Below are 20,502 nucleotides of genomic sequence, written 5' to 3'. Positions count from 1 at the left end.
ACTCCAACCGTCCTCGAATCTCTCGTAGAACAGTCGATGGCCTTGGTTTAAAATACATTATGGTATGATTATTTTTTAATGAAAGTAAACATTTTGTCATGACTGTTTCACGAGCGTATGACGTTTGTTTGATGCAGATAACTTATGCAGATAATGCAAACAACTTGATGTAAATAACTCTAAATATTTTAAACACAATAGCTACAAGCATATTATTATTATTATTATTATTACAGTACTATTATTATCATTATTACAGTATTATTATTATTATTACAGTATTATTATAATTACTGTATTATTATTATTATTATTATTACATCATTATCATTATTATTACAGTATTATTATAATTACCGTATTATTATTATTGTTACATTATTATCATCATTATTATTATTACAGTATTATAGTATTATTATTACAGTATAATATATATATATATATATATATATATATATATATATATATATATATATATATATATATATATATATATATATAATATATATTTAACAATAATAATAATAAAAACAACATTTGTTATTATTATTATTATTATTATTATTAATAATAATAATAATAATAAGACACATTTAAAAATGTCCACATGGCGAAGCACATGGAAACTAAACCGTCTTTGCATCGGTTCGTTGAAAGGATCTGTTCAAAAGAACCGATTCGTGAAATGACTCGTACTTCCCTCCACTATCTTGCTGTAACGCTCCTCCCTATGCGTGACGGTTTGTCATGTGCGGATTTGTTCCTCTGAGCTTCCGTAGCGGCTGTCACAACCGGAAGTTTACGTTGGTGATTCCTGCAGGGTGACAGACAGACGCAAAGCTGGACAAGACACAAGGCAACCGCGGTTTAATAAATAAAACAGTATTTATTCGCACCGTATTAATGTAAAATTTTAAGCATGGCCGCGGAGTTTTTAGTGATGTTGTATGAATACTCTCCTCTCTTTTACATTGCTGTCATATCATTATGTTTCATCATCACTGTGGCTGTTGTGTTGGGCTGGTAAGTTCATATGTTTAGCATGGTATACTATGGTAGTAGTCCAATGTGAGTTGGTTTAGTTACGTTTGGCGGGTTTATGGTGATGGACAATGTTTGGTTTCACTTTATTTTACAATGTGTGTGCCTAAAGTGTACTTCTAGTGTACTTACCTGTGTTATAACACACTTTATGTAATGGCTATGATTAATATGTACACGTGAAAATAAAATGTAAAATAAAGGGCCTAAATAATGTCTAATCATCCGGTTGAATCTCCAGCTAGTTCCCTCTTAAAAGCAGAAGTTGATGTTACATCCTTAAAGGAAGAGTTCATTCAAAATGCTCACTATTTACTGACCCTCGAGTGCTTCCAAACCTTTTTGAGTATTTTTTAAAATCTGTTAAACACTAAGAAGAAAGCTGAAAATCTGTAATCATTGAATTCAATATCAGGAAAAACTAATACTATACCATAGCTGTCAATGGTTACAGGTCTCCAGCATTCTTCAAAATATCTTCTTTTGTGTTCAACAGAAGAAAGAAACCCAAACAGGTTTAGAACAAGTGAAATGTTAGTAAATGATGACAGAATTTTTATTTCCAGGTGAACTATCCATTTAATCTCTGTCCGACTAACTTTAGTGTCTCCTTTCAAGGTTTGGGTTTGATGTTCCAGTCATTTTGAGAAGTTCAGATGAGACTGAATCTGTCATTCCTGTGCCCGAGAGGAAGATGGTGCAGGTGACCAATCCCTTCGCCCTGGAGATCAACTGTACTTGTGGTTCAGTAACCGGTGAGAGTCAGCGGCCCATGAAAATGTTGCAATCATCTGAAATGAGTTAAATGTGGCTCAATAATTGATGTGAGCAATTCCATGCGAATGCCAACCTTGCCATGAAACAAGTCAAATTTTCACCAAGTTACAAAAAACAGTAGTTGTTGGTCTATGCTTGTGTTTTACAGGACTGTAAAAATACTCAAACATGTCTGTCAATGTTTTTAAACCATTAAATCACACAAGTGCCAATTTCACATGTCACATCGGTAAAGGAGCTTTTCCTTCATTAAATGTTGAACAGGATTCATACGGTCATGGAAAACCCAGATAAGTCATGGATTTTTCACATGACAAAGTTTTAGAAAAACAGAAAACCCACAAAGCTTTGGAAAAGTCATGGAAATTAGTTTAACAAATATCTGTATACTTGAATTAGAGCTGCGCGATATTGGAAAAATCTGACATTACCATATTTTGTATTTCTGTGATATATATTGCGATGTGAATACAATTTCACCTGGTGATTTAACAGGTTTATTTGGATTGATTGGGGGGATTTTGTAGAGGAGTGAATCTCGAATAATATATAACAAATATATTACAATCATAAATGTATAAAATATAGCAAAGACAAAAATGAATTATAGTTTTCAGGTATTCACTATTCAGGTACAGATATTGAATAATCAACACTGCGTAGTCTGCATTGCATATTATTTAATCTTTATTAAAGTTACAAAACATTTCTTGTGGCCGGATGTTTTAAAAATTTAAATATTGAAATGTTCACACAGTCACAGACCTTAAAAGAAAAGTTCACTCAAAGATTAAAGTGTACTCACTATTTACTCACACTTCACTAGTTTCAATAGTATAGGAGTTATTAATTTATATCCTTTTTGTGTTCATTTAAAAAAAGAAAACTCACAAGTGAAGGGTGTAATGAAAATGGGAAGTCATTTTTGGGTGAACTATCTATTTAAAATGCATGCAGATGATCAAGTTTTACTCCATTATGATTAAACTCTATATTAAACTAGAATCCCAACATTGCATGTCCTGCGATGTGACTATTGCGGATGCACTCATTGTGATATCGATGCTGAAACGATATATTGTGCAGCCCTAATTTGAATATAGGTTAGTTGTCTTTACTTATTTTCTGTCCTTGGCCAAAAACTTGTTCTCACATTGTTAGTGCTGTTTAAGCGTTATCAAAATCCATTATAAAAACTAATTTAAACAAAGGAGATTGTTGCGTGTTCTATGATATGCTGAAATAAACTTGAACGTCGTTGTTTTTCGTATTATTTAGCATGTATATGTAGACATCACGTCATGAAAACGTACTTGAAAGTTCTGGAAAAGTCTTGGAATTTTAGTTGGAAAAATGTGTATGAAGCCTGGTTAAATACATTTTTAAAAATAATAATTTATGTTCTATCGAATGCAAAATCTTTAGATTAGTCCTGTTTATTTTGCCATTTAATTCACATAATTTCTACAAAGTATGTTGTATACCCAAAATTTTTTGGTCGCATCCATAGCGCATGTTTATTTCTCTCAATTAAAATATAAAGCTGTAAGATTTGCGATACTACCGATACTTTGATGCTGGTAACAAAGAGACAATCGCAAACACACCCCACCAGGTGGGAATGCAGGAAAGTTCACTCCTCTCCTTCATTTACATTGAAGCATCTCCCGCAACCTCCTGTTCACTCACCCTCCTCTTCATCTCACACAGAATGATCATTTCAAAGTATGAATGTTCAATATCAATACAAGTGACTTTATCTATCATGTTTGATATCATTTGAAATATCTCAGTGCGACGGGTACAATGGTCTCATTCCCTCAGAAATAGACATGATCAAAATGATAGATAAATAACTTCAGGTATGTTTTGAACCACTGCTAAAGGTGTGCCTTTACCTAGGGGACTTCTCTTCAAATGACTGTTTGTTTCCTGTAGGCCAGGGGTGGGCAAACTCGGTCCTGGAGGGCCGGTATCCTGGACAGTTTAGCTCAAACTCTAATCAAATGCACCTGCGTATAGAGTTTTAGGGATCTTGAAGACACTGATTAGCATCTTCAGGTGTGTTTAATTAGTGTTAAAGCTAAACTGTGCAGGACACCGGCCCTCCAGGAACGGGTTTGCCCACCTCTGCTATAGGCAGAAACTCTTCAGATCTAACATGCCACTAATGCAAACGCATTTTGTTGCTCCATACACACCCCTCCTTTAAGGAGATCCTTGGTTTGACTATTTAAGGGGAAGTTTCAAGATGTTCGGGGCGATTCTGTAACCAGATCAGCCCATAGCGTGGAGCTCTCATGCTCTACACTATGTATATTTTGAAGTCAGGTATTCATCTTTTGATCTTAGATCTATCTTTGAGAATTTGATGTCTTGTATTGATTGTTTATAAATTGACTGAATAATTGGCACAATACGCTATTACCTGACTATTAAATTGTTATGTTTGAACGTATTCTGCTTACTCTGTAATTATTCATTTTAGTAGATTACGTTGTATCCTTGCTTCTGCACTTCCTGCGTTAGGTCAGTAGACGGACTAAAGTCCACTTGAAATGGAGCATTGGGCACACTAACTGTATTTTAGGTATTCGACTGACTCTTGATATTGATTCAAGTGTACTTGGGTGGAAAAGGGGTTATTTCCGTCCAGGACAACACAGTGTTGCACGGCTAACCCCGATAGGGTGCCTGACCATCGTTTGAAAGTAATGTTATTCTAAATTAAGTGTACAAGGGAAACCATCAGCTTGGCTGAACCAAAATGATTATAGAGAACAGTAGTCGGTTACATTTATCCTTTCACCTTTATTTGTATAGCGCTTTTACAGTGTAGATCGTGTCAAAGCAGCTTCACATAGAAGATCATAGTAAATTGAAACTGTGTAGTTCAGTTTTCAGTGTTTAGGTTCGGTTTAGCTCAGTTCAGTGTGGTTTAATAATCACTACTGAGAGTCAAAACACTGAAGAGCAAATCCATCGATGCGCAGCTCTACAGATCTCGAACTATGCAAGCCAGTGGTGACCGCGGCGAGGAAAACTTCACCAATTGGCGAAAGTGAAGAATTGAAAAACCCTGAGAGAAACCAGGCTCAGTTGGGCACAACCATTTCTCCTATGGCCTAATTTATAAAAATGGCCTTGACCTCTGATTAGAAATGATATTGTCTTTACTCAGGGGTGTACATCTAAGGGGACTCATCAATATACTTTAGAATGGGCAAGCACAGGAGCGGCCATCTTAAAGTGTTAGTCAATTACCTCTGTTTAAGACTGACGAGAGTGTGATCGTGAGGGACGCCATGTCGCTCAGATACCTCTGAGCGACATGAGCACCCGACATGGTCGTAAATGTAAATAGTAATAGTAATATGTAATGTAAATGTAATAGTTACGAGTGAAGACAAAAGGTTCAAACATTTATCTAAATTACTGTATATATTGATATAATCGTCTTATTGTTTTATGATTGGAGTCAGATAAAACGAAAGATAAATATATTAATATTCTAAAACACCTCATATTCAAATTGGAGTCAGATATGAGTTTAAAATTAAACGTAACAACATTGTGCACTGGAAAGGCCGAACATGCAGTGAACCTTCATCCACCAGTGGACACCTACATTGGGCCGACCGGGTGGACCTTACAAAGCATATCCTGATTGATATTTTTCAGATTTTTCTAAACCATCTTAACCCTATAGTTAGTTAGTTATTAAAAATCTAAACGGATATTTCAATGTACTGTTAAGATATTCGTTCTCAGTGAATTTCTGTTTTAAGTTTTTACTGGAAATGTCACATCCATAACGCTGGAATTGCTCATGTGTTACCTCAGAGGGTGTGAGTTTGCAGCCATGTTGTCTTGAAGACTGTGTCCTGAGCTGTTTCTGGGGCTGCGGGGTCCAGGCTCTCCAGACGGCCCTTCAGAGTCACCAGCGGGAGCTCCGGCTCCACACTGCAGAGCTGTTTCAAGAGGCTCTGGGGCAGAGCTGCCGTCACCACCAAACATTCAAGTATCCTTTTCTTCTGACTTAGAATTTGATCATTTTCTGCAACATTAATATACAAATGAAACGTGTATTCTGATCCTGACTATAGAATGTATAGTGGGGGGAAATAAGTATTGAACATGTCATGTTTTTTCCCGGAAATAGTATTTCTAAAGGAGCTGTTGAAATGGAAATAAACCAGATTTTGGTAAAAACCCAAACAATACAAACAAAAAATAAAACAAAAAAAAAATGAAAAATGAGTTATGTGTGATAACAATGGAATAACACAGCTTAAAGACACCTCATATGGAGAATTAAGTCACATGAATTGCTCCGGTGTTACAGACTTCAAAAGTGTAAAAATCTTGCTGGTTCTGTGGGTCTCATCGATCAAATCTGATCTTCAATTTGTATTCTCTATTGGATTTAAGTCAGGTTATTGGCTGGGCCATTCTACAGCTTGATTTTTCTTTCTGACTCCAATCATAAAACATTAAGAAGATTATATCAACATATACTGTAATTTAGATAAATGTTTAAAATGTTTAATGATAAATGTGCTCATGTCGCTCAGAGGAATTGCCCCGGCCGATGCCCTCCCTCAAGATCACACTCTCATCAGTCTTGATTATTAAACAATTAACAATTATTGATTATTGACTAACACTTCAAGATGGCCGCTCCTGTGCTTGCTCATTCTAAAGTATTTTTGATTAGTCCCCCTCAGATGTACACCCTTGAGTAAAGACAATATCATTTCTAATCAGAGGTCAAGGCCATTATTATAAATGTAACCGACTACTGTTCTCTATAATCATTTTGGTTTAGCCAAGCTGATGGTTTCCCTTGTACACTTAATTTAGAATAACATTACTTTTAAACGATGGTCAGGCACACTATCGAGGTTAGACATGCAACACCTTGTTGCCCGAGACGGAAATAACCCCTTTTCCACCCAAGTACTCTTGAATCAATATCAAGAGTCAGTCGGATCCCTAAAATAAAAATCCCTAAAAGTGTGCCCAATGCTCCATCTCAACTGGAGTTTAGTCCGTCTACTGACCTGACGCATGAAGTGTGGAAGCAAGGATACAGCTTAATCTACTAAAATGAATAATTACAGAGTAAGCAAAGTATGTTCAAACATAACATTCTCTGAAAGCATTTGAGAGTTTCCTTGACTGTTTTGGATCATTGTCTTGCTGAAATGTCCACCCTGGTTTCATCTTCATCATCCTGATTTTGTAGATGTTGGACTGAAGCTAATATTAATTTACAAGGATGAAGGGCAGAGGGTTACTGAAGAACTACTGAGAGATTTCAGCTGCTGTCTGGGCCTTCACTGCCTTTCTACACCTTCCTTTCTGCATGTGTTCAATACTTTTTCCCTGCATCATTATATTTTACTACACACAACTTAATTTGTAAACTTTTTTTGCATATATGGATTTCTTTGGTTGTTACCAACACCAACGGCACCTTTAGAAATGTTTTCTGAGAAAAAATGGTGACGAGTTCAATACTTATGTAGTTCAATACTTATTTTCCCCACTGCTTATAATAAAACAAGTGGTAATTTGAAATGTTACATTTTAAATGATTAATAAAAATAATTGCTGACAAATGAGTAAAACCTTGTGGTTTTAAGAATGACAGAGCATAAAAATTAACATTGTGTATATTTAGTCACATGATAAAACACAACGTGACGAATGCACCTTTTAAAACACGGTTGCAGGTTTCGTCCTTAACATCGTGATAAGTGTACAGAAAGAAGATAAGGAGGAATATTTCACCCAGATGCCACCAGCTCTTGAAGTAACAGATTTTGGGCTGCTGCCTCGGGATCGATACCCATTGGTGGCTGTGTTGACGCTGGCCCATTCGGAAACCAGGGACAACTACAATATTGTAAACAAACAGCAAACAATCTTTATTAGATTTGCTCAGTAGGAACAAATTAAATATGTTATTAACCATTCACTTTTGTTTTCCTAGGCATCTAGTGTGACCGTGATCCACGTTCCTGATGACAAATACAGACTCTCCACCAGAATCTTGTTCCAGTATCTGCTCACAGCACACGGGACCTTGTACGATCTGAAGGTATAAATATTAAAAAACCCACACTACTATATAGTTTTTTTTATGCTGTTCTGGGATCTGTCGCTTTTGTAAGCTCACTTTGATCACACTTAACCTTCCTCACCTTGTGTCCCTAATTCAAAATGGAACAGTTTAATTATGTGCCGTTAATTAAATGTCTAGAGCAGGACTGTGTGCTAAAATTTCTCTTTTCTTTTCACAGCCACTGTTCATGTCAGCAGACAACAGCAACTCATCTGGAACCTCAGAACCTTATGCAGGAACTCAAGGGGCGGAGCCACAACCAGAAAGAGCAGGTGAAAAGGGGGAGGAGTCTGATTCAGAGGGGGAGTGGCCTGATATTCAAGGGCGGGACTGCGTGGTGTGTCAGAATGCATCAATAAACAGGGTGCTTTTGCCATGCAGACATGCATGTGTATGTGACGGCTGTGTGTGCCGCTTCCAGCACTGTCCGATCTGCCGAGCATTTGTCTTTGAATCATTTGCTCTGGCTAACCGACCTGCTCATGATGATGATGATGATGATGAAGAGGATTTTACAGATTGAAATTTTGAAAATGCTGTATTGAAAGCCTTAAGTGGGAAGGATAAACATGAGGAGGAAACATTGTAGCATCTTTATATGGTAAAGAGATGCAGGCAGCTGACATGAAAGTATGGACACTTCTAGCGTTATTTAAATTTTAGGCTTTTGGACATGAGTGTGCTTGTGAAATGTGTTAAGATAGAGATTTTAAGTTGTATAGTATATTTATTTATTGCCTAGACACACACACACACACACACACACGTGTTAAACTAACAAATATATTTCAATGTGTAATCATGCAGTTTTTTTTTCTTCTCAGCAAATGAGAACAACATGAGTTTTGATTTATTATTTATTTCTTAAATGATGTGGAAAGAAGCAGGCCAGGCAAACACAGTTTATATAACTGATCTCACAGAATGCTAAAGAGCTGAATGATTTTACAGATCCACATACTTGGCCAACAGGTAAAGCTTTGTATCAAACCGGGGGGCTAAACAATGCTTCAACTGAACAACTGAAGTCACTTGATGGTAGTGATGGAAGCTGAACATCAGAATGCTTTCAAAATGTTCACAAAAAACAATTGCAGTAACTTAAGAAGAAAGTTTTATGTCCATGGACAGTATACAGATTACTGACCAAAAACCCCTCACATTTATACTCTGCACAGAAGAATTGTGTATGGTTTTATACAGGCTTGTAGTCGAGTTTGGACTCCAGCTTCTTCGAGTCAGCCACCTTCCTCACAGCTTTCATGAAATCCTCCTGGGTCACATACTCATGGTCCGCACGGATGGCAAACATACCTGTTAGATCAAAAAGATACACCTTTATCAGACCCAAAATACACATCACAGATACTGTATATGTAGCTTTTAAAAGCACTAAATTACACTAGGAGTTGAACGACTTTAGATTTTAGGAAGTCGACTTTTATATTGTCAAAATAGAGTCGACTAGTTGCTGGTGACAATCAAAACACAATGCAAATGTTTTGCAACATGCCAAAATTTGCAGGAAATATAAACCCATGCTGCTTGAAAGCTCATAACACAATGCAACATTACCAATCACTAGGGCCAGACAGCATCTGCAGACATTATTGCTATTTCTGCGGAATGATTTTAGGAGTATCATAACTACAAGCATAATATATGAAATAAAAAAAAAGAATATTTTCTTTTACTTTTATTTAATGTTTACAATGCAGATCCAGTTAGATCCACTTATTTGGTGCACAAAGCAAGTCTCTCACATAATACAATCTACAGAAAATCTGACTTTACAATCTGTATTGTAAATAAATCATATCAACATTTAATATTACTATTATTATCACAATAAAATTTGTGAAATCAATTTAAAAACTGAATAAATCTAAATTTACACAAGTAAATAATTAGACTCAATAATGGGATGATAAAAATCTGCGGATTTCTGCACACGCAGATTACATGTGGGCCTACCAATCACTAATTTTAGTGCAAAACACATGCACCGTCAACACTTTCATTTCATTAATGATGCAACATTAGCACCCGGGCTAGTTTTACTGCCAAATAAATGCAGTCAACACATTGATCACGGCACGTACTGGTAAGAATGTAACAATAACAGACATTTTAGTGCAGAGGTAATGTATACGTCGTCAGCACACAGATTCATGTGAAGTTATTTCATCACATAACACGCGAAAGCCATACTGTTAAAATCAGAGTATTAGCCCCCCTGAATTGTTAGTTTATTTTTTCCCCCAATTTATGTTTTCCAACACATTTCTAAACATAATAGTTTTAATAACTCATTTCTAATAACTGATTTATTTTATCTTTGCCATGATGACAGTAAATAATATTTGACTAGATATTTTTCAAGACACTTCTATAAAGCTTAAAGTGACATTTAAAGGCTTAACTAGGTTAATTAGGTTAAATAGGCAGGTTATTGTATAACGATGATTTATTCTGTAGACAGTCGAAAAAAATAGCTTAAAGGGGCTAATAATTTTGATCCTAAAATGTTTTTTAAAAAATTAAAAACTGCTTTTATTCTAGCCAAAATAAATAAAAATAAGACTTTCTCCAGAAGAAAAAATATTATCAGACATACTGTGAAAATTTCCTTGCTCAGTTAAACATAATTTGGGAAATACTTAAAGAAAACATTCATTCAAACGGGGCTAATTATAGACTTCAACTGTAGGTTATAACATTGTAAGCCTTATTACACAGTCAGCGATTTGCTCAGACGCATATTTTACTGCTAGAAAGCTGCTCAAAATCCTGCTCAAGTCGGGCAATTTTCAGTTACTGGCTTATCTTGGTTATCAGATGTCTCCTTGATCCACATGTTCACCCCGTTCACCGGGGACGATATTACACTTGCTATTAAGTTTGTCACACCTCCGGCGGTTATTCCCTTTTCTTTTAATAGCATTGGATATGCATATCTGTAAATATGTGCACGGTAAATTCTTCTTTTACAATGTGGAAGTAAGCTCTTGTCCGTCAACATGGTTAGACTACCGCTTCATTTGCTGCTATGGGTAAATGACTTGAATAACAAATATTGCAGTAAATGGTCAAACTTAGTGGCGCTACAAACCAGTGCGTTTACGACGAAACATTAAGTTTGCATCAAGATAAGCAGTTTTGTACGGCTAAAAATCTATGCAAGTGAATGAGATTAGACGCTCCTATGCAAAAAATAAGGTGGATAGTAAAAGTCACAGTACAACAAATCAAGTGACCAATGGTTTGTTCTGTATTGTGGCTTTTGCAGTGTGTGATATTGGTGATCTATGGATATATCGTAGTTGTTGCATTAGCGATTTATGAACTGACACTTCTGAGTACACACCAAATTCAGATGTAATTATTCACGTGACTAGCTTATATACAAAGTCATGGCAGTGCATTTCCAGCGATCAGCATGTATGACGAGGAATGTAACGAATTCGCCTGTTAAATAAAACTTGAGCGGAAAATTCACGTTTCAAAGAAAGCAGGAGTTCAACATTTTTTCAGAGTTCGTTTGTTATTTCAAGGCAATTGTGTTAAGACGAACACATCAAGTGTGACGTTTCTCACCAGCTTCAGTGCACACGTTCCTCAGATCTGCTCCATTAAAGCCATCTGAAAGCTTGACAATGGCTTCGTAATCTGAAAAAAGAAAATGTGTTGAGAGAGGAAAAGCATTCCAAGAAAAAAAAAAAAAGGTTATTAGAAAGTCATGGATGCACACCGATATCTCCATGCTTGGTTATTGGCCCAGAGTGGATCTTCAGGATGTCCAGTCGAGCCTGTTCATTGGGCAACTCAATGTCTGTTGTAAAGACAAATAAAAATCAATTCAAGTCATCAACCACAGAATGTGTGAAGAGGAGGACAGTGAAGCGAAAACGTACGGATCTTTCTGTCCAGACGCCCAGGACGCAGCAGGGCAGGATCTAAAGTGTCCGGCCGGTTGGTGGCCATGATCATCTTGACTCTATGAAGAGTGTCGAATCCATCCATTTGATTCAGCAGCTGATAGAGAAACAATTTTATTATTATTATTATTATAATAAATTAAATAAATCAATGTGCGTTAACAGAGCATTTTTTCTCAAGCTAAGAGTTTGTTTTGTGTTGTTGTCAATGGTAGCACTATGTTTTTTAAGCGCCTGCAGCATAGTGAGGCGCTGAAGACATTTTACTTAACGACTTTTTTTCAGCAGTTGCAAGTTGAAAAACGCAGCGCCCATCGGTGTCCTTTTGAGCTAGCTGCCAAATCGCAGTTCAGTTTTTTTAACAGTGCTCACATTTCTGAAGTGCAAAAACACTCCAGTGGACACACAACCTTATTGAAGTTGAACAAAAAAAACTTCCAGAATAAAAGAGAGCTCCAAACCATACCTCCATCAGTGTCCTCTGGATCTCTCTATCAGCTGAGGTTCCTTCAGAAAACCGACGTCCACCTTCAAAAGCAATTTGTGTCGTGTTAAATCAACTCAGAACAGCCAAGCCATTCCAATTACCCTTCATAAGAGAGACTGAAACACAATGTGATGAGAAGCATTACCGATAGCATCAATCTCGTCCATGAAGATAATGCAGGGCTGGTGGTCTCTGGCGTAGTTGAACATCTCTCTGATGAGTCTGGCACTCTCGCCAATGTACTTGTCAACAATGGAACTGGACACAACCTGACAAACAACATGTTTCATTCAACACTATGACCTTATAAGAGTTGACATGTCAAGCGGAGCCACATTAAACGGTGTGACCTCACAAAAACAGTTCATTTAGAACACCTAAATCAGCATACCTTGAGGAAATTGCAGTCCAGCTGACTGGCCACAGCTCTGGCAAGAAGAGTCTTACCAGTGCCTTCAAAAAATAAATAAATAAATAAATAAATAAAATGACATGCAGATCTCACTTAAAGTGATGCAAGGGTGCAGTAAAGTGTGACTGACCTGGAGGTCCGTAAAGCAGGCAACCTTTTGGAGGAATAATGCCCACCCTCTGGAACAGCTCAGGATTGGTCAGAGGAAGCTCAATCACCTGCAAAAACGTTCAACAGACTAACTAGAGCTGCATTTACACTGTAATGCACAGATATTCAAATGTTTTCCTTTTACTTTGTGATTAATCACAACATAACACAAAATTATAAAGAAGAGGCTAATAGGACATGAGTAGCGCCAGACAAAATCTACAGACTTTTTTCCCCATTTCTTCACAGAATTTGTAAAAAATGAAATCTGTGTATTAATGCAGAGTCATTTTGAGTGTAGGAGCTGAAAACATAACACATAAAAAAAACAACAATCAAAATACAAAGAGAACCACTTGTTTGGTGAACAAAGCTACAGCAGTTCCCTCAGAATACACCCACAAAAAGACAGAAAATATTACTTTACATATTGTATTCTTAACTCATCTAAACATTTGGATATTTAATATTACTTAGAAAATGAATATGAAAGCTGAATAAATCTATATTAACTCACATTTATGTAAATAAAAAGATTGAATGGGCTCAAAAATATATATTTTGTTTAGGTCAGATACAGTAGCTGGTAATTGGATATGCATAAGAATTTAATATACATGTAAGTGAAAAATCTGATTTGATATGGTTTATGTTATATATATATATATATATATATATATATATATATATATATATAAAAATCCTTTATTTTAAATATATTTATTTTAAATATATATAAAATCCTTATCTCTCTCTCTCTCTCTCTCTCTCTCTCTCTCTCTCTCTCTCTCTCTCTCTCTATATATATATATATATATACATATATATATATATATATATACATATACATATATATATATATATATATATATATATATATATATATATATATATATATATATATATCTATCTATATCTATCTATCTATCTATCTATAGATAAGGATTTTATATATATTTAAAATAAATATATTTAAAATAAAGGATATATATATATATATATATATATATATATATATATATATATGGATGGATATAGATATAGACAAATGTCTTACAAATAAACAATAAATATATTGTGAAAGCTAAACAGATTAATCAAACTAATCTACCACAACCTCACTTGCATAATACACAGTGTGTGAGCATATACAGGGTTGAAACTTAAAGCCCTATATGATATATGGGGCATTTAAAATCTATCATTTTTAATTAGATAAATGCAGCATTTATGACCATAAAATACTCCCCAAGCTAAAATACGTCCTACTACCCCTAAGCATTTGAACAACCATGCATTAGGTCATCGTGTTTCTGACCTCTCTCAGCTCACGGATCTGCTCAGACAGTCCACCGATCTCAGAGTATGAAACGCTGCCAGGGTCTTCATGGGACATGTTGTACACTAGAGGATCCACCTCACGAGGCAAATACCTTTAAAAAGGAGATGGTTAGAAATCCGGTTATTGAAAAAAAATACAAAATCTGAACATTAAATGGCAATTATACATGCACAAAAGTGCAAAGAGACACTTACCTCATGATAGTGAGAGTTGTCATGTCCAGAGCCACTCTAGTGCCAGGTTTCAGCTTGGATTTATCCAGCTGAAACAAGAAAATATTAGCACATGATGAGACACAAGTCTTCAAAAATCACAGCCATTATTATCGTCATCCTTAACTTACTGTAGCATAACTAGAATACACTTTCAGCTCATGTCTTTTGTGCAATAAAGCAACCATAAGCATAACTTTTAGGCTGCTACTGATATTAAAAGTGAACACCTACTGGAGTGAAAACAACTCAAATCTCCCAGATTAGCCACTATAAAAGCGAAATACATATTAATGGGGAATATAGGGCGATAACATTTACATGCATTTAATGTAGCCCTAATTAATCTGCTTTACAGTTATACAAAATCTCATTCATATAGATGATCAATTTATCATCTATTCAAAGTTTTATCATACTTTCGACAATTAAAAATCAACGACTGCACCAAGCTGCATAGTATTGCTCAGTATAGGCCTCTAACTAAAAAACCCTCCACAAATATAAGCTCCGTGTTCTCTTAAATCTCATGTGAGCTATATAAAACAAAGTTATTTAGCATACTGAATAAAAGATAGAACATTTAGGTTTTATTTAACTCTATAAGTGTAATTTTCTATTAGATACTGTTGTGATTACAAGTTACTTTCCAATTTGAATGTTTTCATGAATTTGCAGACTTTAATATCACACACAGGCTACTTTTATTCCAAATATCACAAACGTAATATTGATTTTATACGACAGTAAGTTAATATAGAGTTTTATTTTAGACACAAAATTGTCTGTATTTGTAAGTTTACCCAACAAAAATATTAAGAAAGAGTGGAATATTAAAGACATAGTGTTGAATGTTGGTAGAAAAATGTGCTTTTTAACAGATTTATACATTGTGGGATAAAATGTATAGAAACCTTCCTAAAAGCAAGCGAACATTAGAATAACTTTATTTATTTATAACTATACATGGCTCATATGATGATTTAAAATGGCTCAATTAAGTCAATCTTCAGGTTAAATATGTTTACTTGTGCACACATTCTCCCACAAGTCTGTTTTTTTTTTTTATAGATCACAATTTTTCCATGGAAAGTGGTATATGCACATTTAAGCCCCTGTTTTGTGAGCACACCACATTTAGAAACGAGACCCTGATCTATCTGGACAAAATGGCAATATGATACAAAAGTTTTACACATACAGTGAAACGAGTCTCTTTGTTGACTGGGCCTACATTTTTTAGTTTGATAAATTCTCTGTTGAGATTACATTATTTCTTTCTAAAGCTGTTTTCTAAAACAATGACATTAAACTTACATAAAAAAAAACACACAACCTCTTCTGCATATGGATTTGTCTGACCATAAATACACTAAAGTTATATTGAAAATTATTAAACTTATAATAGCTGAACAGTTTATTTTATGGGGATCTTATTTAAAATGTATTTTTCATGGTTTCTGCAGGTTTCACAAAGTTATTTAAGACTTAAATTTAAGACTTTTAAAGCCATTTTTAAGACCATTATGAATGAAATTTCAGACTCATAAAGGGCTAAATGCTAATGAATTTTTCAAATGGCCCAGATGGAAAAGATTTTTATCAAAAACTATTCTAATTTAATACAATAATAATTGAATATTTTAGATATTAGCAAAATATTTTAAATATTGTATAAAAACAAGCAAGCTCTATGTTTTTTCCCCAACATAAACTTTCTTTAAAATAAAAAGAAATGAACGTTTTAAATGAAAGCTTTAAAAACTCTAATAAACCAAATCTATGTACAACAATCTGTCCAGGGGTCCGTTCTTCATACCTCGCTTAAATAATCTACGATGATTTGATCTTTTTATCTTGATAACTGATCTCTGTCTAATCTGGTTCTTTAAACAAGTTCACCAATCATTAAAATGTCTGGATGAACCGATCTGAGATCTCTGTGCATGTTGTGAAGGACAGATCTATCGATTCTCGAAATCAGGATCAGCAATGCAACGATTGGCTGACAGCACAGCAGCGTACTGACATCATCTGATTAATATTCAATTATCCATGTGAACAAAATGACATAAAATTCATAGTAAACGGTTTGTTAAATATGACACGCAATAACTTTTCACGTTAGTTGTGGGCTGCAAGCTTTACACTTTCATGTGTCGAGAGTATTAAGCAATTTTAGTTTTACATTTTAGATCGGATTTGCTTTATTATAGTAGCCTAGGCATATTTAAGTTTCTTAATCGGCGTAAGGAATTTAAATAAATTTTGCATCAAAAAAAGCATTTTGAAATTGGTAAAGGCGTCTGCAACTTTTGTGAAGCATCAAATCACCGACATATTAGCTGTCAAGACATGTTCATGACTGCATAAATTATTCTTTTATAAAAAAACAAAAAAAAACAAAACAGTTGAATATTGTGCATGTTTATCATCACGCACAAATTATACTAAAGCTGTCACCTTAAAATAGCGCGCGTTCTATAGATGCGTTTGTATCTAAAATGTCCATATTAATAAATGTTCTCTTTGATCCCCTTGGGGAGAACTACCCCGTTTTTGTACTTTTATTTCAGAGTGCAGATTGCGTAAGTTTTATTTTTTAACTTATGTGTATATAAACATAAATATTACTTATTATTATAAATGTATATATAATTTTTTACTTATTATTTTACTATTTTCCCAGGTGTATATAACCCATAGGCTACTACTGTAAGAAAATATCAGCATTCGGTACCTACTTTCAGTATCTCCTCTGCTTGAAATGACCCAATCTAATCCTGTTAATATGAAATAAACCTGCACCCGAGCAGGTTTGAGCTACCTTTAACTTTTGCTGATAACAACTCTCCGATGAGTTTTGAAGAACGGAACGATCCTGGATCATGTCAAATCGGCAATAACCAAATTCAGCTAATTGAGTAATCCATGTACGAAGAATGGACCCCAGGTCAGTGTCCTCAACAGTAAATACATGTAGCATTTTTAAACAAATGATATTGTCAGGAAAATAATTAAACCATTATGGTAAATAGAGTTAAAAATGACCTTTTGTATAAAAAAAAGTTTTATTAAGATGGATTGTTGTATGGGTGTTGGATATATTGGGTAGTAATACATGAACAAAGGAAAATTAAGACTTGTTTAAAAGCTTTAAGGCCTTCAACACAATATTTCAGTAAATGTAAAACTTTTTAAGACCTAAAACTTTGATTTTGACATTAAAAACATTTTAAGACTCTGTGGACACCCTGCTTTTCTATATTTTGACCTAAATTTTCAGCATCATTCATCAAACCTTCATATGAGTGTCACAAAAAAAGTATAGTTTTCAAACTTTTCACTGGAACTGTGTGTTTATGCATGTATACGCTCACCTGTCTGCGACATCCAACCACATATCGTGGTCCATTAGTTGCTTTAACAATAACTGCAAAAGAAAAACACATTTACTAATAAACAGACAAACTATCATCATCTACAGCTTAATAAAGAGAATCTGCCCTTACATTTCTCCTCAGTCAGCTGCTTCAGCACCTCACCGACAATCTGTAAAGACAATTAATAATTCAAATAACGTCATATGCACTGACATGGTCAAATCACTTAATGTGGAAATCTTAATGTGGATCTTACCTGTCCCACACTCTGTAAAGCCTTCAGGTCATTCTCAGACTTCTCATACTGTTTAGTGAGCTCCTTCAGCTGCTCTCTCACTGCAACACAGAGCGTTTATTAACATGTACATCAAATTCAACTGCCATCAGCTTCATGTGTCAGATATGCTAAATGTTCATCGTGATATAGCATCTTACTGGAGAACAGCAGTATTAAAAGCTCGTTTGTAAAACATATAGGATATTTTCCGTTCGGGAGATACCTATAATCACGCTGTGTATCTTTAATTGTGAATTTAAAGGGGATCTACGGATTATTTCAGCTGTTACCATTAGCGGCTAATTGATTTCAGCACTGCATGACAAAGCGACTTACAGTCCAGGCTGCTGAAATAACGCAAACAACAGCCGAAGATGATGTCAAACTGCTCAATGACAGTCTGACGTGAACAGAAAAACATCGAACTTACACTCTTTGAGGCGCCCATCAATCTCCTTATGCTCCAGTAATTTCTTTCTGTAGTCTTGTAAACCTTTCTCCCTGTTTTCCGCCATGTTCACTGCCGCTTCGCTCTCTTCTTCTTCTTCTTGTTTTATGGCGACTAACTCGTTCAAAAGCATTCCCGCCACCTACTGTACGGGATGTAACTCTGTTGATGAGTCTGAATATTAGAAAAGGGCAGAAAAAAAGAAACGAGATGGGAAGGAGAAGGAGAAGGACAAAAAAAAAAAAACTTTGGATGTAGTTTTTGGAACATTCTCCAATATTTGCATTCAGACCAGTGGTGTAGTCCTTGCTATACGCACGTATACTCAGTATGCTTACTTTTTTCCACGAGCTGTTTGGGTACCACTTCTAAGGATCAATAATTGAGTATACCCTCGGTATACTTACTTATTTTTCTGATTAAACTGCCCTAATTTTAGTGTATTATTTTAAATTCTTACTTAAAAATGTATATGTGTGTAAATGTATATACATTTTTCTTTGTTTACCCCAAAATGATCTGTTCCTGATCCGCCCTAAAACGAAAATCCTAAAATCGCCCCTGTACAACAGTATTTCACATTTGTCTTAATCGTGCCTACTGCTACAGGGAACGACACAATATATATATATATATATATATATATATATATATATATATATTATATAATATATATATATATATATATATATATATATATATATATATATATATATATGACACACTAAAAACGATGAGGCAAAGACTACTCATAAATCACATAACAATATGCGATTTAAAAGGGTAACTACTAGTATATAACAGCGACAACAGAAGACAGACTCCTAATAGTTTGGTTTGAAACAAGCATGCACGAATGTGACAATCAAAAATAATGGCTGATTGATGTTAAAGGAACCTATTAAATGTAAAGTAATAAGCCAGCAAAGACAGTAAGTAAAAAAAGCTGTCTTTCCATGTATGCACATGCATGTAAATAAAAGTTAACTAAATCCTTGTAACTCTCTTGATTGACTCTTTTTTTCAGGATTAAAATGATTAAATAAGCTACATACTGTATACATAGAGCCAATTGCCAAGGCTAGCTTATATATATAATATAAAGCTAATGAATTAAAGAAACATTGACTTTCGTAGTTTCTTTGCCTACTTTCGTTTAAAATTTGGGTCGGGTGTAATAGTACACCACCTTTTGTTTTAGGACTACACCACTGATTCAGACCACATACTCAAGTCAGCGCTGCGTGTTCAGCTCCTTTAATATAGGGTCTTTATGTCCATGATTGAGAATACTCTCATCTATAAATATTAGCCTATAATCTAGAACAGTGGTTCTCAAACTTTTCACCAAGTACAATCTCAGAAAAAATAGTCTCTCCAAGTATCACCAAAATGACCAGTATTGAAATACGATAGCGTATTAGGTCTAGTTAAGCAGCAACAGCTCTGCACAGTTAAAAACAAGGTTGATTAATTCCTATTATTATGAATATTTATTATTGTCAGCCACTTCAAACGTTATAAATAGTTTGAACATAAACACTATACTATGCTTACAGGTAAAAAATAAATAAAACGTCAACATTTAAATTAAAATGTGCTTTTAAAAGTTAATTAAAAATGGTACAGTAGCGCTGTTCTCAAAAGTAAACAGAAACAGTGTTGCCAACTTAGCAATTTTGTTGCTAGATTTAGCAACTTTTCACACTACCCTAGCAACTTTTCTTTTCAAAAAGCACCTACAGTAGCAACAATTTTAGCAATTTTTAACATTCATTTGGCTACTTTTAGCATTTTTTTAAAAGTCATGAAAAGAGCAGTGCTGCGGCTTCACTCAGAGTAAATTGCTAGCACAGATTTTTTTTCATAATTGTTAGTTTACTGATATTTGTCAACATGTAT

At 34.7% G+C, this 20,502-nt stretch overlaps 2 protein-coding genes across 3 annotated transcripts; one reads left to right on the top strand and one right to left on the bottom strand.

The window, feature by feature from the left end:
* Positions 1-799: 799 nt before the first annotated feature.
* Positions 800-11,449, top strand: cgrrf1 (cell growth regulator with ring finger domain 1). Of its 2 annotated transcripts, XM_056481121.1 has the most exons (6): positions 800-1,026; positions 1,663-1,799; positions 5,665-5,842; positions 7,585-7,732; positions 7,820-7,927; positions 8,130-11,449. In XM_056481121.1, exons 1-6 carry the CDS (start codon positions 923-925, stop codon positions 8,472-8,474), a joined length of 1,020 nt encoding a protein of 339 aa, XP_056337096.1. In that variant the 5' UTR covers positions 800-922; the 3' UTR covers positions 8,475-11,449. The 2 variants fall into 2 exon arrangements, with proteins under 2 accessions (XP_056337096.1, XP_056337097.1); XM_056481122.1 differs by lacking the exon at positions 5,665-5,842 and having other exon boundaries at positions 7,560-7,732.
* On the bottom strand, positions 8,795-18,704 carry psmc6 (proteasome 26S subunit, ATPase 6). Its single transcript, XM_056481120.1, has 14 exons — positions 18,583-18,704; positions 18,132-18,211; positions 18,005-18,044; positions 17,873-17,925; positions 14,475-14,542; positions 14,257-14,371; positions 12,919-13,006; positions 12,768-12,829; positions 12,522-12,645; positions 12,356-12,417; positions 11,866-11,986; positions 11,703-11,783; positions 11,549-11,620; positions 8,795-9,265 (listed from the first exon to the last, which is right to left on the bottom strand). Exons 1-14 carry the CDS (start codon positions 18,665-18,667, stop codon positions 9,147-9,149), a joined length of 1,170 nt encoding a protein of 389 aa, XP_056337095.1. The 5' UTR covers positions 18,668-18,704; the 3' UTR covers positions 8,795-9,146.
* Between the last annotated feature and the right edge of the window lie 1,798 nt (positions 18,705-20,502).

Source organism: Danio aesculapii, chromosome 20, assembly GCF_903798145.1.
Source record: "Danio aesculapii chromosome 20, fDanAes4.1, whole genome shotgun sequence".
In the NCBI taxonomy this organism is placed as follows: Eukaryota; Metazoa; Chordata; class Actinopteri; order Cypriniformes; family Danionidae; genus Danio; species Danio aesculapii.
The sequence above is the reverse complement of the archived record's forward strand: the minus strand, read 5'-3'. Positions and strand labels throughout refer to the sequence as shown.